At 38.1% G+C, this 27,144-nt stretch overlaps 1 protein-coding gene across 5 annotated transcripts in view; it reads right to left on the reverse strand.

The window, feature by feature from the left end:
* Positions 1 to 2,042: 2,042 nt before the first annotated feature.
* The window catches only part of LOC136857677 (zinc finger protein 691), a 127,980-nt gene continuing 102,878 nt past the window's right edge, over positions 2,043 to 27,144 (reverse strand). For all 5 annotated transcript variants that reach the window (XM_067136521.2, XM_067136519.2, XM_067136522.2 and 2 more), the window contains exon 7: positions 2,043 to 2,264. In XM_067136521.2, the coding sequence (XP_066992622.1) occupies positions 2,163 to 2,264 (102 nt within the window). In that variant the 3' untranslated portion in view covers positions 2,043 to 2,162. The remainder of the gene's footprint in view (positions 2,265 to 27,144) is intronic.

The following is a 27,144-nucleotide window of genomic DNA, read 5'->3' on the forward strand; positions in this document are numbered from 1 at the left end:
TTCAGTTCTTGAAATAAGTTGTGATATTTCCCCAGGGCCTGCCTTCTTTGATTTATAGATGAGAACTCCACTGGCGGGCTGACTGATTTGAAAGTAGCCACCATCATGTGCTTATGCACAATGAATCACTATCCACTGTCACTTGAATACATACTCTATACTTGTAAAAGCTTAGCAACAGAGGATAAATTTATCTTTAACTTGAACGCGGATATCTAAACATTACATCCACTCACTGTAAACACATCTCAGAACATTGAAAGGTAAACCTCCCCGGTATGTTCACTCTCCATCGACCGCGACTGCAAGCTGCGGTGCATCTTTGGTATGTTCGTACCCTAAGATGATTCAGATGGACATCAGCGATATCGCCATGTATTGGTAACCGGGAGAGGAGAGCGTTTTTACATCGAAGACCTGGTGGGGAGATATGGCTGAGGATAGGTAGACAATATGTGGGTGTACACCTGATTGTACCAGTGATGAGATGCATCGTTGTGCTGAGCTGCGTATCTATGAGGTTGGTGTGAGGGCTATTCAACCAAACAGGAGCACAGTACGCGGCAGTCAAAAACATAATTCCCAAAACTGTGCATTGAACACCAAGTTTTACCACATTATTTTTGGATTACGTTGCTGCAAGTTCTTACTTTGGATTGGATGTTATGAAGGTGCTGTCTAAAACAGACTGTTCTATGTAAGGTGACTTCTAGATATTTAGGGAATCTATTATGTTTCAATAATTGATTTCCAATTTACACCTGCAATTGTTTATTAGCCATCTTGCTGTTTAGATGGAAACAACATACTTCTGTTTTGTTGGCGTTTAGGTTTACATCTTAAAATACTGTATCAACTCTTTGAGGTCGTCTGTAAGGGTCATCTCAGATTTCTCAAATGTTGTATCTCTGGTGCAATTGCCCTATCATCAGCATAACTAAGTTTTCTTGAAAGTGTGGCAGGCATATCTGAGATACGAGGGTTGGAACTTAAATAGTCCGAACACTGCTGTGGAGATGATATGCAATGGAATCTAATATTGTCGCTGATAGCACACGTTCGTTACATACTGTACGTACTTTACCTCAGAGCAAATGGACTCGCCCTTCCCACATCACCTGTGTGCGCACAAGAGAAACAGTCACTTGTGAGCTAGCGGTCTAACGTAACGTTGTTACTACGTTTTCCAAACAGGAACAACGGAGTTGGATCAAGATTGAATGTGCCAGAGGTTGTACAGCACGACAGTGTCAACAAGGTCTACGAGTGAAGAAGAAGTGCATGCTCTTGCCGCGTTACTGGACAGTAATCGAAACCAGACGATTCATGAGCATTTGCTTCAGAACTGTTGCAGAGATTCGACAGGCAATAGACCGCTCCATTCGCACCATCAACATAACAGGCTCTGCTAAAGGTATACTACGACTTTCACATCACTGGCAATGGGTTATACACAACGCTCGTGACTACACTGAAGGACAGTAAAGGTTGTTAACATGTAACTTTTTTGAATTTGTTGTAAATAAATAGTTGCCACTATTTAAGTTCCAACCTTTGTATATAAGCTAAATAAGATTGGAACAAGAACAGAACCCTGAGGAAGTCCATTATTTAGTGGTCTCTTGATGCTCACAGTATTCCCCATATGCACTTGTAAAACTCTTTGGTTTAAAATGTTATTCAAGAGCCGGGCAGTTGTCTTACATGGTATCACTTTCAGAAACCTGAAGAGTAGGCCATTCTTCCAGATTGTATCATAGGCTGCTGTCAGACCAATAAAAGCTGCTGATGTCTCAAAAAGCCAGCTTCTATGTAAGCTGTAAAAGAGATTATTTGGTCTGAGTGGTCTGGACCCATTGTTGCTCATATCCGTAGGTTTAACCTTAAAGTACCCTACATGTGACCCCCAGGTGTGCTATGAGAGCAACAGCAAACAGGCATATTTCTCTCTTGGTCAAGATACAATATTAATGAACAAATTAGGATATTTGGGGTGATTGAAAAACATTCCTTATTTCCCATATTTCTGCATACGGTACATATATTTACGGAATTTAACATTTTATTTTAAATATGTTCCATATTACAAAGTTATTTTTCTCAGAAAGACATTAAAATTTATTTTACAAACATCAATATTTTGAAGGTGAATTCTGATATTTCTATGAAATATGGAAAGCAAATTCTGCTCTATGCACATTATTTTCTTTCTTGCTGCTTTTGGCCTTGTCACATAGCCTGCTGTGGTGATAAGGTGAATCAATCTGTAATAAGTGTAAAAATGTTGTAATTATTTTAATACTCATATCAGAAAGATTAAACTATTGTTCTGTGGATTTCCTGTTGAAGCAAAAAATCTCTAACTGTATTTTTTTATAATTATAAGCATTTGATACAATACAGATATTCTTTACACTATTTTGCACCATATTTATAAAAGTTCTGGTTCATATTTTACTGTTTTCTTTTGCAATTTTCTGTAGCCCTTTATGTACATATTTAGCCATTTTTATTAAATAAGTCCTGGTGCATAAAATAGTGGGCATTCATGAAATCAATACACTATGGTGGGTATCACCAACTGTTCAGAGAACTGAAGGAACATAGAGGTAGATTTTTCACATACGGAAGAATGAAAATAGAAACATTTAATTATATTTTGAACAAGACAGAGCATCGTTTACTGAGGCAATGGTGACTTTTTTCCACAGCCATGATGAAGCACAGAACACTTTTCTTGAATGCTATATATTAACACCAGCCTTCTGATAAAAATGAATGTTTCTCAGCAACTGGGAACCAGTTTACAGGAACACCACCCTAAACATACCTGCTAGTAGGTATGCACAGACAATCTTCTTAAAAATTCCAGCTCCAGCATTCACCGTGAGCTAGGTAACTTAAAAACACAGACAAAAGCCAGCTTGCATGGCACCATTTCTCTGCACTAACAGCCAGCAAGCAAGTAACCATCTCCCACTATGCGCGTACCCTAAGGTAACAAGACTTAGAATACTAAAAGAAGACACTTTAAATGTCTGGAAAAAATACCAACATTGACTTCAAGAATACTTAGAATGAAATGTCAAACATCAATATCTTGGTTGAGGTCAATACCATGAGCGTTGAGTACTGATTATGCGCCTTCCAAAGTGATGAATTCTCGATTGAAGGTTGGACTGTACACCGAGCACACTGCGATAAAGCAGATCGTATATGTATTGCTTTGCTAAACCAGTGCCACTTACCTGACTCGAGTATTTCTAGAAAACTGTAATTTTAGACGGTACGTGGTGTGGATTAATGTAGTCACGTCCAAGTTCATGAACCACAGACAAACGGCTGAGTGCTCTAGTAAGTGGTCCCGACAGTCGACAGGCAGTTGCTATGGAATGGGAGTGGGCATCTCAGACATATTCTGAGTCATGGCATCCATATGCTCAGACGACTAGGAATATACAATCGATCGATGGTTCTATGTGTAAGTAAGGGTAGCATATTGCTTCACAGAATTTTCTCCGAGCATGCTCAGAATGTTTTAACCAAGCCTTGGACCTATTGGATTAATGGAGTTCAACTTCCATTTGACAGGCAAGGGACTCCTTGAAAATGACTTGGCGAACAAAATGGAATTCAGTGGGGAGCTTCCAATATTAATGGGGCTTATGGAAGAAATAAAGTAGAGCTGGCTGAGTCAGCAAAGAGGATGCATCTGGATGTGATAGGAGTTAATTTTCGGATAAGGAGAGATAACATGGAAGAGATAGCAGATTATAAAGTGTACTTACAGTACCAGGTGTTAAAAAGTGAAGGGCAGAGTGTGGTGTTGGATTGCTCATCAATAATACTATTGCAGGCAACATAGTTTCTATTAGGCGTCCGACTCCTTGGCTGAATGGTCAGTGTTGAGGCCTTCGGTTCAGACGGTCCTGGGTTCGATTCGATTCCCGGCCAGGTCAGGGATTTTAATCGCGTGTGATTAATTCTTCTGACTCGGGGACTGGTTGTTTGTGTTTTTCCCAACACTCTCCTCTTAATATTCACACAGCACACTACACTACCGACCACCACAGGAACACGCAATAGTGATTACGATTACGTCCCTCCACATAGGGTTGGCGTCAGGAAGGGCATCCGGCCGTAAAACAGGACCAAATCCACATATGCAACACAGTTCACACCCGCAACCCCACAAGGTGTGGGAAAAGCGGTAGAAGAAGAAGAAAAATGAGAAGAATAAGAAAAAGAAAATAGTTTCTGTTAGGGACGTAAATGAGTGAATGATGTGGGTAGATTTGCAAGTTGAAGGAATTATGACTAGAAATGCCACAGTGTATTCACAATGTGAGAGTGCAGATGAAAATAAAGTTGACAAGTTTTATGAAGCATTGAGTGACAATGTGGTCAGTCAACAGCAAGAATAGGATAGTCTAATGGACAATTTCAATGTAAGAGTTGGAAATAGAACTGAAAGATATGAAAAGGTGATTGGTAAAAGAAGATATGGAAGCTAATAGGAATGAGAAGCATTTGCTAGTATAGGATTAATGGTTAAGAATACATTCTTCAAGCATAAGGCTATTCACTGCTACACATGGGAGGGTAAGGGTACCAGATCCCTAACAGACTAAATCGTAACCAACTTTGAATTCAGGAAATCTGATAGGAGTGTGCGGGTTTTCTGGAATTTTTCGATGGTGCAAACCACTATCTATTCTGTAGTGAACTAAGTATCTCCAGGCCTAGGATAGAGAAAGTGAAATCTGTCTGCAGACGAATAAGGGTAGAAAATCCCTAGGATGAGGAAAATTAGACAACAGTACATGGATATGATTGGCGAAAAGTTCCAAGGTTCAGGATATAGAAATAGAATGGGTGGCATATAGGGATGCTATAGTAGAAACAGCAAGGAAATGCCTAGGAACAACTGCGTGTAAAGATGGGGAGAAAGAAACATCTTGGTGGAAAGATGAAGTGAGAGCAGCTTGTAAGCATAAAAAGGAGGGGTATCAGAAACGGCTCCAAACAAGGATTGATGCAGACAGGGAATTGTACGCAGATGAAAGAAACAGAGTGAAACAAATATTTGTTTAATCCAAGAAGAAGCTGCGAGAAGACTTTGGTAATAACCTGGAATGGTTAGGTCAAGCAGCAGGGAAACCTTTCTGGACAGTAATAAATAATCTTAGAAAGGAAGGGAAAAAGGAAAGTAATAGTGTTTTGGGTAAATCTGATGAACTCATAATAAATCCCACAGAAATACTGGACAGGTGGAAGAAATACTATACTTTGAAAGTCTTCTCAGTGTATTTATATGAAAAGAAGTCTTTCTGGTGACATCACGAATAACCGAGCTTATAGGGAGGAGGACAATGATGATGGTGAAATTACGCTTGAGGAAACCGAGGTTGATAGCTGCAGTCACGTGACTGCGGCCAGTATCCAGTAATCGGGAGATAGTGGGTTCGAGCCCCACTGTCGACAGCCCCGAACATGGTTTTCCGTGGTTTCCCATTTTCACACCAGGCAAATGCCGGGGCTGTACCTTAATTAAGGCCATGGCCGCTTCCTACCAATTCCTAGGCCTTTCCTATTCCATCATCGCCGTAAGACATATCTATGCCGGCGCGACGTAAAGCAAATAGCAAAAATAAAAATACATTTGAGGAAATAGAAATGATGGTAAATAAACTCCATTGTCATAAAGCAGCAGGAATAGATGAAATTAGACCTGAAATGGTGAAATATAGTCAGAAGGCAGGGATAAAATAGCATCACAGAGTAAAAAGATTTGTATGGAATGTTAGGAAGGTACCTTCTAATTGGACAAAATCAGTAATTGCATCTATCTATAAGCAAGGGAAGAGGAAGGAATGAAACAACTATCGAGGTATTTCATTGAACAATATACTCGTTAAGGTGTTCACTTGTATTCTGGAAGGGAGGATGTGATCAGTGGTTAAGAGTAAGATGGATGAAAACCAGTTAGGTTTCAGACCACAGAGGGGCTGTCAGGATCACATTTTCAGTGTGCATCAGGTAAGTGAAAAATGCTATGAGTGGAACAGACAGTTATATATATGTTTCATAGATCAGAGTGCCGAGGGACTATGGGATTCAGGATGATTATTAAAAGCAATCAAAGGTATTTATCATGACAACTGATGGTAGAATGAGTTTTTGGTTCAAGTTTCTTACAGGGGTAGGCAAGACTGTAATCTTTCACCTTTGTTTAGGTATATTTCTGTTTCAGAGTATCATGGGAAAAGATGTTCACCATACTGGGGGACTATCGGATTAAGGGTAGATTATTAAAATCAATCAATGGCATTTATGTTGACAATTGGGCTGCAGTCAGAATTGATGGTATAATGAATAATAGTAATGCAATTTGCTTTATGTCCCGGTAACTACTTTTATGATTTTTGGAGACCCCAAGGTGCCAGAATTTAGTCCCACAGGAGTTCTTTTACATGCCAGTAAATCTACTGACATGAGGCCAACATATTTGAGCATCTTCAAATACCACCAGACTGAGCCAGGATCAAACCTGCCAAGTTTCAGATAATCTACGTACAAAGCCTTTTATACTCTAGCCTATATCTAGTGGTTGACAGTAAGCTGTGGAAGCAGAATTGATCATCATTAGCTGTACGGTATCTTCATTTTGTGTATATTTATATCCAGAAAAGGAATCCAAAATGAGCGCAACTTTACCGGACAGTATGCCTTACTTGAATGTCATTAAACCATTCATTCACTTGTATAGATCCCATTTTTTCCAGATTTAGTGCAACCAACATGAATATTTTCATGTGAAAAGATGTTCTTTTTCACCATCTTATGGAACACACCTTTCGACTCTCTTAAAGTGATGCACAAAGGCCCTATAAGTTCGCCACCTGCGGTAATTCTTGGCATTATGATGTAAATGTGTGTGATGGACACTACAGATTGCACTGCGGCGGAATATGATTTTTGCCTTTTTAAAGTCAATGTCCTCCTCATACACATCTCTAGGACGAACCCACTCTGATCATTGTTACAACTTTTTGGGGCCATAGGACTCTTAACAGATTTAACTTCTTTTACGATTATTTCTGCTGCTGCCATGGTTTCTACTTCTTTATTGGTCTGCTTTTTTTCGTCATTACAGATGTTATTTTCAGCGACACAATACCATTGCGCTTCTTAAAATTTATGCCCCCACATGTTGCATTCTTTAAGCCCCGTGCATTATTCTTCATGGACAACTTGCATAGTCAACTGCTGGATGGTCACATCGTGAATTATTTAATTATTTTGATGGGCAAAATTGATTTTTTCTGGCAGTACATGCTATTTCCCTCAATTTATTGCGGTGCATCCCACTGTTCATTATATGCTTTTTCCACAAATAAGTACTTTTTTTTTCTCCATGATACAACTTTTGTTTCACCAAATAAAATGGGCACTCTTATCTCTTCTCCAATATTGAACAGCCTTCCTTTTTAAGCGTATATATGGTGGTTTCAAATCAGCTGTTGAACAGTGCGAGTTGTGAGTAGGGTATGACGTAGCGGCTTCTCAACGAGTGAACCCAGCATGCATTGCAGTACCGAGTAGCTGAGCACGCCAATTCAAACATACAAATTTTTAACGCTTTCTAAAGCATGAATTAATTTCCGAAAGAAGTATCTTGACCATTGTGTTATTCTTGGCTCAGTTAACGTATGTGCTAAATTTGTGTAAGATCAGTGATTCCCCGGTACGTGCCCTTTCCTTGCCAGATAAATCTACTATGATGAAAACAATTTCACCAATGATTCGGGTTCCGTAAAAGTAGTTGAGAGATGGGGAATAAAACACCCAGGAAGAATTATTGATTCAAGTAAAACCAGCAACTGTCTAATGGTTGCAGTACTGGCATATGGGCAGATACTTCCTCCTATGTAGTTTATAAAGCAAAACACATGTGCCCACAATAGACCGAAGGAGGAATAGTTGGTTTAGTCTAAAATAGGAATTAGATTAGATTTCCTCCATTATTCTTCCCCTACTGCTAAAGATTGGATGGTCCAAAGCTATTACAAGTGATGAGCTTTAACAGCTTCATTTCAAGTAATACTAATCTCGTATTGACTATAATCAATCAAAGAATATTCAAGATAAACTTAAATATTATAATTAAGCAGTCTGCCTATTCAATACAATATCGTCCCTGCTCTGGCAAACTAGCGAAACTGATAAACTAAGGAATCTGTAGTTCTGAAGTTCTGGTCTACATTTTGTTATTTATATATTGTCTACCCTCTGACAAAGTCTCACATCTGCAGCTCATTCTGTATACCTAACACATAAAACCAATAATTAAATATAAAAATTGATTTGACATGAGTAATCACAACTTCTTTCAGCTCTCCTAACCTTTTGACAATTTTCAGATTCGTTAGTTTGCCAGAGCAGGGACAATATATAATTTATTAATATCTAGGACATGTTTCGTCCCCTAAGGGACATCATCAGCTAATAATAAATTAATATTAATATATCAGAAATAAATATTAAAATTGGAAAGACACATTAAAATTTTTGACAATTTAAAATAAGATCTTCAAATTTTGTTAAAATTGTAAGTAATAAGACAGGTAAAACAGTTAAATTGTCCATATTACTCTCGTTGATGTTCTTGGAAAATACCAGTTTTGCTTATAAAATCTTAAAATATCATTTGTTGTAAATAGCACACTTGATTTGTATTCCTTGGTGAAAGATTTGTTGAAACTTAATAAGCATTCCTTAGATTGTATACTAAAATTTAAATGCTTCAGAATTTAAAGTCAGATCAGGGCCGTGATGGTAAAGTTCTGTGTGGTAATGGATATAATTTTATCTCAAATAAAATGAAAAAATAAAAAAATTATATAAGTGTAAGTAACATGAAATGGAAGATGAAATAAATATAATGTAATGTAACAAAATCGTATTACTTACTCCTTATTATTGGCCCCGATGTGCGAAGAAGGACTCACTTCTACCGAGGTAAGTGTGCATCTGCTTTAAAACAAGTACCAGTAATGGCTACGCTGAGTGGGGAGTGTGGAGGAAAGTAGGAGAGTGTGTCCTAAGTTGAACAACCTGAGTGTCACCGAGGATTTAAAAAAAGAAATTAATACTATATACCATTTAGCACACAAGAATTATAAGGATTATAAATAAAGTAAAAAGTAAGCCTAAGACAACGTTAATACAAGAACAAAAAGAAAAAGAGAATAAGAAATTTGCCGTATTTACATATAATAGCAGTAAAATATATAGTATTACGAATCTATTCAAAAAACGTAATTTAAGAATCGCTTTTAGGACTAACAACACAAACTCGAAATTGTTTTATAACATTCATATCGTTAATAATAATAATAAATTCCAAAATTCGGGTGTTTATAAACTGAAACGTGCTAGTTTAAAAAGTTACATAGGACAAACAAGTAGGAACTTCATTATAAGATATCAGGAACACACCAGAGCCAAGAAATACAACAGATACTCGGCCATGAGCGAACACATGACCGACTCCAATCACATGTTTACAAACATAGATAATGACCTCAAAATGCTGAAAACCATAAAGAAAGGCCATTTATTAAACATACATGAGGAAATCTACATTTATCTGGACCATAGAAACAATCCAACAAATAATATCAATGAGCTTTCTGAGAAGTATAACATTTTCTATGAAGAACTATTAAAAGCGAAAATTAGGAAGAAACGTCAGACTCTAACACGTCACACGCTCGGTGACACTCAGATTGTTCAACTTAGGACACACTCTCCTACTTCCCTCCACACTCCCCGCTCAGCATAGCAACTACCGGTACTTGTTTTAAAGCAGATGCACACTTACTTCGGTAGAAGTGAGTCCTTCTCCGCACATCGGGGCCAATAATAAGGAGTAAGTAATACGATTTTATTACATTACATTATATTTATTTCATCTTCCATTTCACGTTACTTACACTTATATTATTTTTTATTTTTTCATTTTATTTCAGATAAAATTATATCCATTACCACACAGAACTTTACCATCACGGCCCCGATCTGACTTTAAATTCTGAAGCATTTAAATTTTAGTATACTATCTAAGGAATGCTTATTAAGTTTTAACAAATCATTCACCAAGGAATACAAATCAAGTGTGCTATTTACAGCAAATGATATTTTAAGATTTTATAAGCAAAACTGGTATTTTCCAAGAACATCAACAAGAGAAATATGGACAATTTAACTGTTTTACCTGTCTTATGACTTACAATTTTAACAAAATTTGAAGATCTTATTTTAAATTGTCAAAAATTTTAATGTCTTTCCAATTTTAATATTTCTGATATATTAATATTAATTTATTATTAGCTGATGATGTCCCTTAGGGGACGAGACATGCCCTAGATATTAATAAATTATATATTGTATTGAATAGGCGGACCGCTTAATTATAATATTTAAGTTTATCTTGAATATTCTTTGATTGGTCCAAAGCTGTTAATCCATCTAGTCATCTTACAATAAACATGGTACAAGAATATAAGAGGATTAACATTTGTTTTGTTCTGTTTCCACCCAATTCTACCCATTTATGTCAGCCTCTTGATGTTGGTCTACTTTCAGCCATTGAAAAGAGCATATCGAATACAACTCGATTAGTGGAAGCTAAAGAACTTTGGCTCACTTCTAAAAACAGAATTTTCCAGGTTGCTGAAGAAGGCATATGAGCATATCAACTTGTCTTCTCAGAACGTTAAAATCTGGTTATGAGTCTTCTGGAATTGCTCCCTTCAACCCAATGAAGGCGACAGCAAAGCTTCCAAGTAGTAGTCCGAACTCACCAGAAGAAATGTAACAATTATGGGCACATCCTGTAATTGAACACCTCAAGGAAACTAGGTTTAACTCTGAGAGGGGGAATTTAATATATTAAATCCCATAACAGGTTGCCTGCGAGCGGAATTTAATATATTAAATGGCAGAGCGTCACCGGCGGACGTAGTAATAAAAAACTCGACACATGGCAGTAAACAACACCTACAGGTCTGGCTGAAAGAGGAATCCTCAAACAGAATTGTGTTATCTCCCTGCTAGCCTTTTGTAAGCTTTTGTCAAGCATGCATCGTGAGTTTTGAGGCCGGCTTTTTGCAATTTTTTCATTTGAAAAGTCTAAAGACAAATTTTTTAAATTTGTTTTACGTCGCTCTGACACAGATAGGCCTTATGGCGATGATGGGATAGGAAAGGCCTAGGAATGGGAAGGAAGCAGCCATGGCCTTAATTAAGGTACAGCTCCAGCATTTTCCTGGTGTGAAAATGGGAAACCACGGAGAACCATCTTCAGGGCTGCCGATAGTGGGGTTCGAACCCACTATCTCCCGGATGCAAGCTCACAGCTGCGCGCTCCTAACTGCATGGCCAACTCGCCCGGTAAACACAAAATTCAAGTACCGAGTCTTCTTAGTGCAATAGCGACTCAAGTGCCCCAGAAGGAACTGACATGAGTAACCTGGACCCAGAACCTTCAAGTACCATTCCGATATATAATATTAATCAAGGACCAATTTTACATTCATATTTTGACATGGCAACTGAGCCTACAAAGTACTTTTCACTACTTTTGATCAGAAATTTTGACATAATTCACCAGGAAACAGTAATTCACGGAATCAAAAGGCAACACCTCCAGTAGAACATGTAGTTCTGGTCATCTCCCAACATTATCTGATATAAGAGTTTTGATTGACATAATAACTTATTTGCAGAGTGATTCTTATGCCTCTTTTGCATTAACATGCTGCCACTAAAACATTCAATATCATCCTACGAACCTCTGCGATGGAGCACATCCAATATTCAGGATAAGTCATTAATATTACGTACATATGCATGTTTATAGCTAGTGTTCAATAATTCTGGATGAGTTTGCCACATTTTCAGTCCATGTACGGACATAAAACGCTTCTGCCCGGATATTGGTTAATGAAACTATCCACTTACAATATGAAGCAGTCAGAGACCAAGGAAGAGGGTGAATATGAAACCTGGCAAATATGTTGTGCCGTATGTAACAAAACAGACGACTATGAAATGTTATTTCATTGCATTGACATAGTATGCGTTCAGAATATGTACCATCACATGCCACACATTGTTCATAATGTTTCTGAAGATTTGTGAACATATTGATGAACAAAGGTTGCGTATTTCAGGTGGATCCAGGTGGATCATATGTCTTGAGAACTGATTCTTTCAACATGCCCCATAGATAGGCATCTGAGGCTATGAGATCCAGGGAGCAAAAAGGGCATGGGAATAGAGTTCCACAACAAATTAAGCAATCTCCAAACAGGCAGAAGAGTGTTACCCCCCCCGCAGTGTGGGCTGTAGCTCCATCTTGCTCCACCCACTGTCGTTGGAGGGGTAAGTCTCTGGTGAGACAAACATAGTGCAAATCCTGTATGATAGGGTAATAATGATGTCTCTGTGGAATACCTGGTACGTTGTTTTTGGATTCCGTGCAGCATCCTCTATGAAATATGGGCACAATATTCCATGACTGGGCACACAACACCTGTTGGAGAAGTTATCTGTGATCCTTGTTTATGGCGGCAGTTCTTGGTTGCCCTATTGTCCATTTTGACACATGACTGATCTCATACAATGTAACTCGTCAGTGACAGCAAATATTCTATTATTTGGTGCCTCCTTATTACTGTAAATCATCCCTCGTACTGTTCTTGAACATGAAAACAATCTCAGCCCATCCTGACGTCCCACTCTGAATGACCGGAAATATTGTTCCACAACAAAAAACATAATTGAAGAAACCAACACAACACTGAATACGCCATTACTAGGGAAATGTGGACAGCAAACCAAACCAAACCAAACCAGATGGCACTACGGAAGGCCCTTGGCATACCAAGCGACCGCTGCTCAGCCCGAAGGCTTGCAGTTTACGAGGTGTCGTGTGGTCAGCACGATGAGTACTCTCGGCCGTTATTCTTGGCTTTCTAGACCGGGGCCGCTATCTCACCGTCAGACAGCTCCTCAATTCTAATCACGTAGGCCGAGTGGACCTCGAACCAGCCCTCAGGTCCAGGTAAAAATCCCTGACCTGGCCGGGAATCGAACCCAGGGCCTCCGGGTAAGAGGCAGGCACGCTAGCCCTACACTACGGGGCCGGCTAAATGTGGACAGCAGGTAAGCAATAATTTGAGTGCCATTCATTCTGCTGCATACCTAATAATAATGTTATTTACATCCCACTATCTACATTTTACAGTTTTTGGAGACTTCCATGTGCCGGAATTTAGTTCTGCAAGAGTTCTTTTACGTGCCAGTAAATCTATCTACACGAGGCTGATGTGTTTGAGCACCTTCAAATACCATCGGAATAAACCAGGATCGAACCTGTTGCATACCATACATTGAGAATTAACTTACCTGCTTGCAGAAGAAGAGGTAGATCATCCTGAACCAGACTCAGAAACAGCTGAAAACAAAGGTGGTTGACAGCAAATACTATATAAAGCCAGGTGACAGCCACTACTAGCACTCCAGGTAGTCTACGCAGAAGCAACAGTTTGGTGCTGAGAACTACTCCTGCCTGTGTGATTACTAGGTGTTATGATTTTTTAAAATATTAAGCGTAAAGCTGGAAAAGTGTGTTCAGTATCTATTTAACAAAGAATTACAATACCAATGTGGAAGTGCGTTTTCAATGTCTTAATGAAATAAAGAAACGTAAGTAATTATGTTCGATTAGTGTAAAAAAATCCTTAGAAATAATTTCAGCTTCACTTTTATATTAAATCATAAATTATTATTCTCTACTGCTACTGTAATCTGTATTCCAAACTTGCAGCTGTGCAGAGTGGATTTGTTTAAGCTACAGTGACACACAGACTCACTGTAGTTTAAGCTAAAGGGCAGATTTGGACACTTTATGCAAGAAATGTGTTCCTGAGAAACTGAAGACAAGATTTGTCCAAAATACTTCTAGCGATCAGATTTTAGGAATCTATATTTAACCAGCCAAGAGTATGAAGCATTTTCACCATTCAATTTTAGTCTATTTAACATTGCAGGTAATGTTCAACTTAACCAGCATGGTATTGATTTATGGTAATAGGTTTTCTGAACTTATCTGAAAAGGAGGATGGTTTCCACTGCAAAAGACCTAGTATAAAGAAAAGAATGAGAAATGGCAAAATCGAAGGCCATTCTTCGCATGAAACAGATGAAGTATGCAGTAGAATTTTGTTATGCTCTATGGAGATAAAATAATTGAGTGCAGTGTTGCTTAGCACGAAGCCTAGGGCTCGAGTATCTTTTATTTATTTATTTTATTATTTATTTATTTAATTTATACTTTTTCCATCTCTTTACTTTCACATTATTTAATACCCCAGCCAGATTCTGCTTAGAGCAAGGAAAGTCATCTTTAGTAAGCAACAGTTAATCACATCACATGTGTTCAGGCCGATTTAAAAATACAAGAAAAAGGAAAACAAAAGAAAGGAACAAGCTGCCTCATTTTCATGGAATTATTCCTGTAACTCTAGTACCTATTCATTAGCTCATCACTCAGTGTTTTCTCTAGGACCTTTTTTAATGGGCGCACCACCCTGCTGTTTTTACAGACCGCCCGGCTAACATAGCCTAGATATGTGCTAGTTACATAATATTAATACATATTAGAGTTACTAGGTCCTCCAAATTAAAGTGTAAATACTGTAAAACTGTTTATTCAAAGGATAAATCTTAATTACTGTCTGTATATTTGAGTCAATTACACTGGAGTTCATAAAGGTTTTTTAAGACTGACGAACACGTAGTGTCGTGTGTGAGAGGTGTCATGATTAGCGTGGAATCGCATGTTATCACAAACCCATATGACACTGCACAGTAACCGAGTGATAAGTCCCGGTGTTACATGATTTTGAACCAACAGTAGAATGGAAGTTAAGAATACTCTGTTATGTCTTGTTAGTGATAATAACACAAAAATAGTTCCATTTTACCTGTCTGATATTATAGTTACCTGTCTGATATTATAGTTAATGCCCTGATGGAAATAAATTTAAATATTATCCCCACCTAGCTACTACTCATTCCTGCCACCCGGCTAACGAAAATTTCTGAGAACACTGTCACTGAAAATCAACTGCACAAAAAAATAGGAGGAAATCAAATGCCTTTTAAGATTGTTTCTTTGCATAACTGTGCCATATGGAGTCAAGGTCTCTGTGATTTGATCAGATTAAATATGCTGATGTGCTCAAAGCAGCAGCCAGTGTTTGAAAGTCAAAGTCCGCCTGGTAACCATGTTCGTTAGGCATCAAGTCCCTAGGGTCTGACACTGTGATTAGCTGGTTTGAGTAAAAATTTCACCATTAGAATGGTGGACGGCGGGGTATGAGAGGTGGTGGTATACAATTTCTAATCACTAGATTGAGTGCCCAAATGACTGGTTCAATTCCAAACCTTTCTGCAGTGTTCACCTACAGTGAGACCATATGCCACTGCTGATGGGGATGTTAAGCCTCGAGCAGGCCCCTTGGTGTTTTTCGAAAGGAATAGGCTGTGTGCCGGTACCGAGTTTCACCCTTTCATTTCTTACATCATATATCACGTCATTCATTTCATCTCATTAACTCCTCTGATGAGACTGAAATCAGGAAGGTTATCCAGACGTAAAACTTGCTACGAAGATTCATCTTGCTTCATACCCCACCCTGTAGAGAAATGAGACAAGGGTTGGACTCGCACTGTGTTTGAAAGTGAAAAACCCTGTTATATAACAATATCTTTTATATTTTCATGAATACACACCTTTTTACCAGTACAGCAGAACCTTGGATTGCGAGCATAATTCGTTCCAACAACATGCTTGTAATCCAAAGCGCTCGTATATCAAGGCAAGTTTTTCCATGAGAAACAATTAAAACGCAGATGATTTATTCGCATACCATTTCTAAAACAAAATATAACAAAACAAATTAAAGTGCACTTTTCCTTACAATAGAATCATTGTTGGTGTAAGGGAGACGAGAGATGACATGAGAAGAGTTACTGTGTAGCACGAATTTCACTAATGGATTCAATGTTATCTGTTGGCTCACTGGAATGGTTTTCCTTTGGTGCAACTTTAACAAGCAACCTGTCCAATGACTGTTGCTTTTGCCTCTTATTGAGGATTTCCCAAAAATGTGACACTGCATTGTCATTGAACAGATTCTTCGCTCGCACTGCTTCAGCCTTATTCGGGTGGTGGTCTTCTACAAAATTTTGTACCGTTTCACACATTTTGCACTTCTCCCGAATCACAGTTGAAGTGAGAGATTCCATTGACTTTTCCTCCTCCTTTTGCCCGGACGAGATCTCCATAACCTCCTCCTGTTGTTCGCGATGAAGGTCCATCAGTTCGTTGGTGGTCAGTTCCTGGCTATGTTCTTCCACCAGCTCTTGAATGTCCACGTCATTCACCTCCAGCCCCATAGTCTTCCCTAAGGACACAGTTTCATTGACAATCGGCAGCTCATTGTCACCAACAATCCCCTCAAAGTCATGTCCAAGAACACAGTCAGGCCACAGCTTTCCTCAAGCGGAAGTGAAAGTTCTTTTGGTGACTCCATCCCAGGCTTTATCGATGATCTTCAGGCAGTTCACGTTGGGGAAATGATTTCTCCCAAACTCTCGGAGGGTAAGGTTTCTTCCTTCGGTTACTTCGAAGCATCGCTGAAATAGTGCTTTGGTGTATATCTTCTTGAAGTTCAAAATGACCTGCTGATCCATAGACTGGAGTAGTGTTAGGAGGAAGGAACTTAACCTTAATGAACTTGAATTCCTCCAGTAAGTCGTCTTCAAGGCCTCAAGGCCTGGAGGATGAGCAGGAGCATTGTCCATAACCAGCAAGACTGAGTGGCAGATTATGTTCTGAAAGGTATTTCTTCACTACAGGACCAAAGACCTCGTTCATCCATTCAAAAAACGAACACAGGAGGGGAAAACGTAGGTACATGTGACGCTCATATTGCGGATCCTCACTCGCTTATCAAGTTACAATTTATTTAAAATGTTAGCTCGTCTTGCAAAACACTCGTAGACAAAGTTACTCGCATTCCAACGTTTCACTGTATTTCAGTATATTTTCAATTATTATTCCAGTATGCTAACTGAAATAAGTGCCTACAGCCTTATAGGCCTAACAATTTCCACAACAAAAGAAAAGGAAAAACTGAACTGTAATGAAGTTATAACAGTATAACCCTTAAGTATCTCTATAGAAATATACTGTTACTACATATTTACAAATAAGTTTAATTCCTCAAGCTCAGCCTTCTAGAAGGTTACATACTTTCTCTGGCACGGATTATACACAGAGCGCCAAGTTGTTTCAGTGAAGTCTGTGTGATGGGTATGGACTGTCGATAAGAGTGCAAACATTACACTTCTGTTGATCATTATTTCCCATTGCAGTAAGATATTAAACTCTACTTTTCCTAGGGCTGCTGGTATACTCAGAGACCATCTAAATTTCTGTTTTTTCTAACTTGGTGGTACTTTTTTCAACAGAGGAATGAAGTTACGATAAACAGGCAAGCTGAGTACTTAAGCTCTGCCTGCATGGCAGTACAATAGTAGCATGTCACCGGTAATTCACTTGCTAAACGAAGCGTGTGTCCGGTATTGGCACTGTAAAGTACTTAGTAGCAGCAATACAGAGCCTGAGACTATGGTCCAATTCAATGAAGGTGACCATGTACTAGTTGCCTTCTTTCTTATTTTTTATGGTGGAAGCCATTTATTTTAGCTTTGACTCAGTTAATCTATAACTGTGATCTTTTCATTGTGCTGAAAAGAATTCAAGATTACCATTAGAAAATACCTGAAAGAAAATATCACTTATTCAATTTAAAGTGTTATGATTTTGATGTGAGAGAGAAAATAAATAAATAAATAAATAAATAAATAAATAAATAAATAAATAAATAAATAAATAAATAAATAAATAAATAAATAAATAAATAAATAAATAAATAAATAAATATCAATGGCTTTCTAGGTCCAACCGAACAACTTCATTTCATATCATTTTCAACGTGCGCAGGGCGTTTTGCCTACTGATCACTTATCATGGAAGAACTTTTGCTGATGGTTTCTTGCACAAACTGCCAATCCTTTGTTTATAGACGAGGCAACGTTTGGAAGATATTGAAGGTTTTGACTCATATCCTATGTAGATGGTGATATGTTGCCACGGAGAATTGTTTACATTTGTCATTTGTGTAAATGTGGGGAGTTAACTGAAAGTTTACTTATCATTTTGTCTTTAACATTCCAACAGTGAAAATGTTCCATTCAACCATGGCAGAATATTCATTTTTTGAGCAGGGAGACATGATTTTTACATACGGCTGCACAAGTGGTAATAGATCCGAGGTTGCACGGCTGTATCCAAAGTCATTTCCAGACTGAACACAGCTGAGTCATCCAACCTTTGCTGCTGTTTGTCATCACGTTGTTGAGACACGAACTGTGGCACCACAGACTATTGATCGAGGAAAACCAGGAGTTGTTCCTATGACTGACAAAGAAGAACACATTCTCCAGTCAGTAGAAGAAGGCCCAGGTAACAGCTCAAGGCAAGTGGACCTGGCATGTGGTATATCTCAAAGTACAGCTTAGAGAATATTTCATGAGCAGTTCCTGTATCCGTATAATTTTCAACGTGCGCAGGGCCTTTTGCCTGCTGATCACCTACTGTAGGAGAACTTTTGCTGATAGTTTCTTGCACTAACTGCCAATCCGTTGTTTACAGATGAGGCAATGTTTGGAAGAGATGGAATAACACATTTCTACAACACGCTATTCTTCAGGCTGGACATCAGCATCGGTTGAGGATTATTGTCTGGGCTGACACTAAGTCTATATGTTCTCCTAGCACCTCTTACAGGTGCTGTCTAAAGGGACTTTATTCAGAACTCTCTCCCAGACCTACTAGAAAATGTGTGCCTGCAAATAAGAAATAATATGTGATTTATGCATGCTGGGGCTTCAGCACATTTTAGTCTCAATTGATTTATGCAGAAAGCAAACCAGATGAAGAAACTCGTCCTCAACGTGTCATGGAAGTCTGCAAAACCATTCGGCACCATCAGGGAATATTTAAAAGGGTACAAGAGTTCATGTTTCAACGAGTAGATGTGTGTCTAGGAAGAGGAGAACATTTTGAGCATTAGATATGAGTTTAGATGTTGAACACTTCCTAACAATCTGACAATGTCAATAACAGATTAAAGTGTCACTTTAAAATGTTCTTTCATTTTGGACTTTAATAAATCAAAAATGAATGATTTTGGGACATATATATATATAAAATAACTTGTCCTGACTGACTGACTGACTGACTGACTGACTGACTGATTCATCATCGCCGAGCCAAAACTACTGGACATAAAGAAATGAAATTTTGGGGATATATTCATATTAAGATGTAGGTGCTCGCTAAGAGAGGATTTTTGGATATTCCGTCGCTAAGGGGGTGAAAAGGGGGGTGAAATTTTAAAATGAGTGTAACTATATCTCAAAACTTCTAAAGATTAAAGATGTAAAAATTGGTATTTAGAATCTTCTTTAAAAATAAGGAAACACTTTTTTTTTCTTTTCTTCAGAAAATCCCAATAGGAGGGGTGAAAAAGGGTGAAAAACGGGTTGAATGCCTTTAATCAGGATACTGGGTACTTATATCTCGGAAACTGAAGATATTACAGACCTGAAAATGGATACTTTTGATCTCTTTTAAAAATAAAGAAACACAAAATTTTTTGTTTCTGGAAAATCCAATTAATGGGAGGGTGAAAAGGGGGGTGAATTTTAAAATGAGTGCATCTATATCTCAAAACTTTTAAAGTTTACAGATGTAAAAATTAGTATTTAGAATCTTCATTAAAAATAAAGAAACGCATATTTTTTTGTTTTCGGAAAATCCCAATAGGTGGGGTGAAAAGGGGGTGAAAAAGGGGTTGAATGCCTTTAATGAGGATACATATATCTCAGAAATTGAAGATATTACAGACCTGAAAATTGGTGTTTGGGATCTCCTTTAAAAGTAAAGAAACACGTATTTGTTGTTTTTGGAAAATCCAATTAATGGGGGTGAAGAGGGGGTGAATTTTTAAAATGAGTGTATCTATATCTCAAAACTTTTAAAGTTTATAGATGTAAAAATTGGTATTTAGAATCTCATTTAAAAATAAAGAAACACATATTTTTTCTTTTCGGAAAATCCCAATAGGAAGGGTGGGAAAGGGTGAAAAAGTGGTTGAATGCCTTTAATGAGGCTACATATATTTCAGAACCTGAAGATATTACAGACCTGAAAATTGGTATTTGGGATCTACTTTAAAAATAAAGAAACAGGTATTTTTTCATTTTTGGAAAATCCAAATAATGGGGTGGGGGGTGAAATGGGGGGTGAATTTTTAAAATGAGTGTGTCTACATATTAAAACTTAAAAAATTTACAGATGTAAAAATTGGTATTTAGAATCTCCTTTAAAACTAAAGGAACACGTATTATTTGTTTTCAGTAAATCCCAATAGGAGGGGTGTAAAAGGGTGAATAATGGGTTGAATGCCTTTAATGAGGATACATATATCTCAGAAATTGAAGATATTACAGAATTTAAAATTTGTATATGGATCTCCTTTAACAATAAAGAAACAGGTATCTTTTTGTTTTTGGAAAATCCAATTAATGGCGGTTAAACAGGAGTGACAAATTAGGGTGACTTTTTTGAAAGACTATATCTACAGAATATCTGAGAAACGTAAAATGTTACAGACATAAAAAGTGTTTATTTGAAATCTCCTGTAAATGTAAAGAAATATATGGGTGATTTGTTTTTGGAAACTCCACTTAAGGGGAACTAAAAAGGGGTGAAATTTTAAGAATTTCTACAGTATATATAAAAAAACTTAACATGTTACAGAAATGAAAAATGGTATTTTTTATCTCTATTATAAATAAAGAAACGTGTATTTTTAGTTTTCGGAAATATCACTTGGGTGGAGGTGGGGGGGGGGGTAAAGGTGACTGTAAACGGTGTTGAATTCTTTTAATTAGGCTACTGATATCTCAAAAATGAAGATGTTACAGACGTGAAATTTGATATTTGGAATCTGCTTTAAAAGTAAAGAAACACGTATTCTCGGAAAATCCAATGAGGGTGTGTGTGTGTGTGTGTGTGTGTGTGTGTGTGTGAAAGAATTAAAAAATTAATTGACTTAATTGTATGAGAATACATACATCTAATAAAAACTAAAGTTGTTACAGACGTGAAAATTGGTATTTGGATCTCCTTTCAAAACAAAGAAAAACGCGTTTTGCGGGGGAAACCATCTTGGGGGGCGGGAGTGAAAAGGAATTGAATTCCTTTCATGAGGACACATAAATCAAAAACTGAAGAAGTTAGAGTCGTGATAATTGGTATTTAGAAGATCCTTTACTATTAAAGAAACAAGTATTTTTTGCCAGAAAATTCACTTAGGGGAGGGGAGGAGTGTGAAAGGAAGTGAAAAAAGCGAATTATTTTTATGGGGATACTTGTCCGACTCGTTGGCTGAATGGTCAGCGTACTGGCCTTCGGTTCAGAGGGTCCCGGGTTCGATTCCCGGCCGGGTCGGGGATTTTAATCGTCTCTGATTAATTCTTCTAGCCCGGGGACTGGGTGTTTGTGTTTGTCCCAACACTTTCCTCTTCATATTCACACAGCACACTACACTACCAACCACCACAGAAACACGCAATAGTGATTACATCCCTTCACATAGGGTTGGCGTCAGGAAGGGCATCCGGCCGTAAAACAGGGCCAAATCCACATGTGCGACACAGTTCGCACCCGCGACCCCACAGGTGTGGGATAAGCGGTAGAAAAAGAAGAAGAAGAAGATTTTTATGGGGATACTTATATCTGAAAACTGAAGGTAATAGACGTGAACATTGGTGTTTGTAATCTCCTTTTAACATAAAGAAACACGCCTTCTTTTAATTTTTTTTTTGGGGGGGGGGTGTAAATAAACTTAACGGCAGTGGGGTGTAAAAGGAGGTGAGACCAATTGATTGTACTGTTCATAATGTACTTATAAGGAGCCTCCATTGCTCAGGCGTCAGCGCACCGGCCTCTCACAGCTGGGTTCCGTGGTTCAAATCCCGGTCACTCCACGCGACATTCGTGCTGGATAAAATGGAGGCGGGACAGGTTTTTCTCCGGATACTCCGGTTTTCCCTGTCATCATTCATTCCAGCAACACTGTCCAATATTTCATTTCATTTGTCATTCATCGATCATTGCCCCAGAGGAGTGCTTCAGCACAATTCCTATTGTCGCCGCTAGATGGGGCTTTATTCATTCCATTCTGAACATAAACCGATCATTTTTAATCTTTCCTGGGTTCGTTTTCAACAGCCATCTTTTCCTTCGGAGAACATTCTTAGATTACAGTAGACTCTCCTGGCATATAAATAAAAATTTAAACACATTTGAAATAAATGATAGGAATGAGATTGACCGTCAAATTGTTCACCTCTATAATAAGGTCAATAATGCCCGGAAGTATGTCATGCGTATCGCCAGAAATCCCGCACACTTTCCTACTACCGCCAAGTAGCGGTCTTGCATCTTGTTGAGGGGTCCAGAACATCTAATAATAATAATAATAATAATAATAATGTTCTGGACCGTCGTCAAATTGTGCATACTGCGCTGGAAACGGGTCCTGGGTTGGTAATGACTACGAATACAGTCCGGCCGCGGGTTCAGTACCGACAAGGCACCCAAGACGACACCACGCCGGATCTCCTTCAGGATTTGATCCATACTAAAAATGCTTATAGAAAAGATGGCAAAGATTTAGGGACCCAACTGACCGCGTGGAATACCTGGACCTAGCCCGGGAACTACGAAATTGATAGCTGGAAAGAAAGATTGAAAAATGTGAGGAACTTTGCTGTAATCATGAGTCAGATCGCGAATTTTGGCGGATTCTCTCACAAAACGAGTCAGATCGCGAATTTCGGAGGATTATATATAAAACGTTAAGCATTCAATTATAAATTTCAGTATAATAGCGTAGCGAAGCACGTGTATCTTGCTAGTATGTTTATAAGAAATTTTTTTTCTTGTTTTGGTGTAAGGAATCCATCCCCAAAGTTTGTAAAAGTATTTTAGAATCACCTTGCATGTAGGAACAAGAAAGAAACACACAATAGGATGAACACAACGGCATGTCAGTGTGGGAAGAGTGAGCAACAGAAATAGGAGACAAGGACCAACTTCCCACTTCAAGGCTGAAGATCTGTCCAAATGGCCTCTTAATAAGAACTAATACCTGCTCTTCTAATGGTGGGAAGCAGAAATAAGCTTGCTAGGGGCTGAAAAGGGATAGATGTAGAAGAATTGGGATTAATAAGGAGAGAGCCTATCTATTTGACAAAGGCAATGTATAAAGATGAGGGGATTGTTCTTGTCTCCTATTTCGGTTGTTTCCTCTTCCCACACTGACCTACTATTGTGTTCGTCCTATTATATGTATTTTTAAACAATTTGTTTTACGTCCCACAGACTAGAGAGGTCTTATGGCGATGATGGGATAGGAGAGGGCTAGGAGTGGGAAGGAAGCGGCTGTGGCCTTAATTAAGGAACAACCCCAACATTTGCCTGGTGTGAAAATGGAACACCATGGAAAATAATCTTCAGGGCTGCCGGTTTGAATCCACTGTCTCCCGAATGCAAGCTCACAGCTGCACGACCCTAACTTCACCAGTCACTTGCTCGGTCTTTGTTTCTTGTTCCTCTCACTCTATATACATATGAGTTGATTTAATCAAATTAAAATCGAATAAAGGAGCCTCCATGGCTCAGACGGCAGCATGTCGGCCTCTCACCGATGGATACTGTGGTTCAAATTCCGGTCACTCCATGTGAGATTTGTACTGGACAAAGCGGAGGCAGGACAGGTTTTTCTCTGGGTACTCCGTTTTCCACTGTCATCTTTCATTCCAGCAACATACTCCATTATCATTTCATAGCATTTATCAGTCATTAATAAATCACTTACCGAGCTCGATAGCTGCAGTCGCTTAAGTGCGGCCAGTATCCAGTAATGACATCAATATCATCTGATGGCCAAGCAGGCATCAATTTTTGGTAATGAGACAAAGTCTCACATAGTGCACTGGCACTGCCGGTGGCTACAATTAGCCTATGCAGTGGCCTCCATGGTATGCACTAGCCAGCGTCTTGGCAGGTGTGCTAGGTACCAACTGATGAGCCGAGCCTAGCACACGGGGCCGAAACGCAGGCAAACAGGAATGAGTTAGCTGGAAAATTGATAATGTCCAATAACGGACCCTTTATATCAGTATCCAGTATTCGGGAGATAGTAGGTTCGAACCCCACTGTTGGCAGCACTGAAAATGGTTTTCTGTGGTTTCCCATTTTCACACCAGGCAAATGCTGGGGCTGTACCTTAATTACGGCCACGGCCGCTTCCTTCCCACTCCTAGCCCTTCCCTGTCCCACCATCGCCATAAGACCTATCTGTGTCAGTGCGACGTAAAGCAACTAGGAAAAAAAAATTAAATAAAAATTAATTTTAAGAAATTCACTTTGTGAGTGGCGACCCCATTGTAATAATAGCCTATATATTGTTCATTCATTACATCCCTGACCCGGTCAAAGACTGGAAAACAGGTTGTAGGTTTTCATTTTCATTTTCAAAATTGAACAAATGGTTTGTTTTTTTTCAGGTATTTTCTAATCTTATTTATCCTAAATTAGTTTTAACAAGTCTGAAAAAATTGTGATTTCTGAAGCCATCTCTTCAGTTTTGACTCAGTTAATTTATTACTGTTACGTTCCTTCAGTCTGCCAAAACTAATTTTGAATAAATAAATGTTTAAACTACCTGCAAAAAAAAAAACATACGGTAATAGAATCATACCTGTAAAATAAACATTCATTCATATCCTAAAGGCAAGGCCTTGTCGCTGCAACCACATCTGTCTCTCCTTTGCTGAGCGTAAAACAAACAACATAATTAAAATTCTATTGTAATTTTCTTTTTTTTTAAGTTTATACATTTTATTCAAAATTAGTCTCAGGAGACTGAAGAACCTATCAATTATTTTTTAAATCTGAACAATCTCAAAGTTACAGATTAATTGCTTTTGGCACAAACAAAAGGGATCGCTTTTTAGTTAGCAAGTTTCAAGAAGAAAAGTCTTGTAGTTCTAGAATTGATCCCTTCCGGCATCTATGAATTCTTAATCTACATCAAGGCTGGCGGAACCTGCTTTGAGCCCCCAACTCCTACTGGAAAAATATCTCCTAAACCAGTCATCACGGATATACCATTCATGTGTGGCACAGACAGCAAGAAGTGTATGAGTTCTGGGTGGACATGTCTGACTGATCAAAATGAATTTACTCATTTTCAAAACAGATTATTTATAATTATATGGATTAGAATTAGAAAGTCATAGCATATGCAGATGATGTAATGATATGGGAAAAAAATGAACAAAAATTGAAAGAACAACTAAATACCTGGCAGACGGCAATTGAAGAAGCAAGCATGGAAATAAGTTTAACGAAAAGTGAGGTAATGAAAATCAGTAGAGAAAACAAAAAAATGAAGGATGTTAGGTGTAATGGAAAAATTCTTAAAGAAGTAGATGCTTTTAAATACCTAGGAAGTAAGCTAACTGGAAAAGGAAACATCAAGGAAGAAATTTCGAAGAGGATAGGAAATTGCTCAAAATTTTGTTACTGTGTATCAGACATAATTAGATATTGGAAAGTACCTACCAAAGCAAAAATCATGTATAAATCGTATTATTTGCCAATTTTGACCTATGGAGCAGAATGTTGGACTTGGACAAAAAACGATCTGAGCAGATTACTAACGACAGAGATGCACTTTTTGCGAGGGATATTGAGTAAAACAAGGAGAGACAAGATAAGAAATGAAACCAAATGAAACACGCTACAGATCAACCCTCTAAAAGGAACTATGGAGAGAAATAGGCTGAAATTGCTCGGCCACGTCAAGAGAATGCGACAAGATAGATTACCAAGAAGAGTTCTGGAATGGACAGAATCTGGAAGAAGACCAATTGGAAGACCACAAACAAGATGGAGGGATCAGGTGGAGGATGACGAAAATCGGAGAGGACTACTGTACAGCGGCAGACCGTGATAAACGATAGAATGTGGGGAAAAAAGAGAAGATTGGAAGAGGCTCTGTGAATGACCTGCATAAGCAGAAATGTATCAGGAAGAAGAATAATAAGAAAGTAATTGTGAAGAAACACTTGTGAAAATAAATAAATAATACAGTATTATGTAAATTATGCCTATCTAATGCCATTAATTGTTAAGTATAAATTTATATTTCACAACTTTTAAATACCACTGTCAGTGTACAACTAAAAACATGTTTCATCATTTGTCCTCTTCACATATTGTCAGCAATACTATTAAACTGAATAATTTCTGACCTTTTTGTATTTTTCTTCAGACAATACTTTGTATAGTTCACAGAGGTTACAATTATCACATGCCAGAACAGTTGTTCATAAACACAGGTTGTTCCAAAAATAGCAAACATAATTTCTAACCTTTCCCTATTTTTCTTCAGACAATACTTTGTATAGTTCACAGAGGTTACAGTTTTTATACCTTTGCTTCACTGCCAGGTCCGACTGCAACTCAGTTCCTCCTGAATATCTACTCCCCCCAATATTTATGGAGAGTTGATCAGTGTACACAGATACCTGATTTGCTAAAGGTCTCATGTAAGCATAGCAGATATCAATATTCTGCAGACATTTTAACACCAAACAGAAGCCAAGTGGTAATGATAAGCAAGATATGTTTATAATCTTGGTCATTAACTACATCTCTTTAAAAATGAAAGAGCTTTTTGTCTCTCTAGTAAAATGTTTTACACATACGGCCTCTAAAGCATGGTAGATCTTCAAATTTATGTTCAGAACTTCCAAGAAAATGTCAGAACTGGTGATGTTTCAATACACTGTTCTAAA

The sequence above is a fragment of the Anabrus simplex genome, chromosome 1, assembly GCF_040414725.1.
Source record: "Anabrus simplex isolate iqAnaSimp1 chromosome 1, ASM4041472v1, whole genome shotgun sequence".
Classification (NCBI taxonomy): Eukaryota; Metazoa; Arthropoda; class Insecta; order Orthoptera; family Tettigoniidae; genus Anabrus; species Anabrus simplex.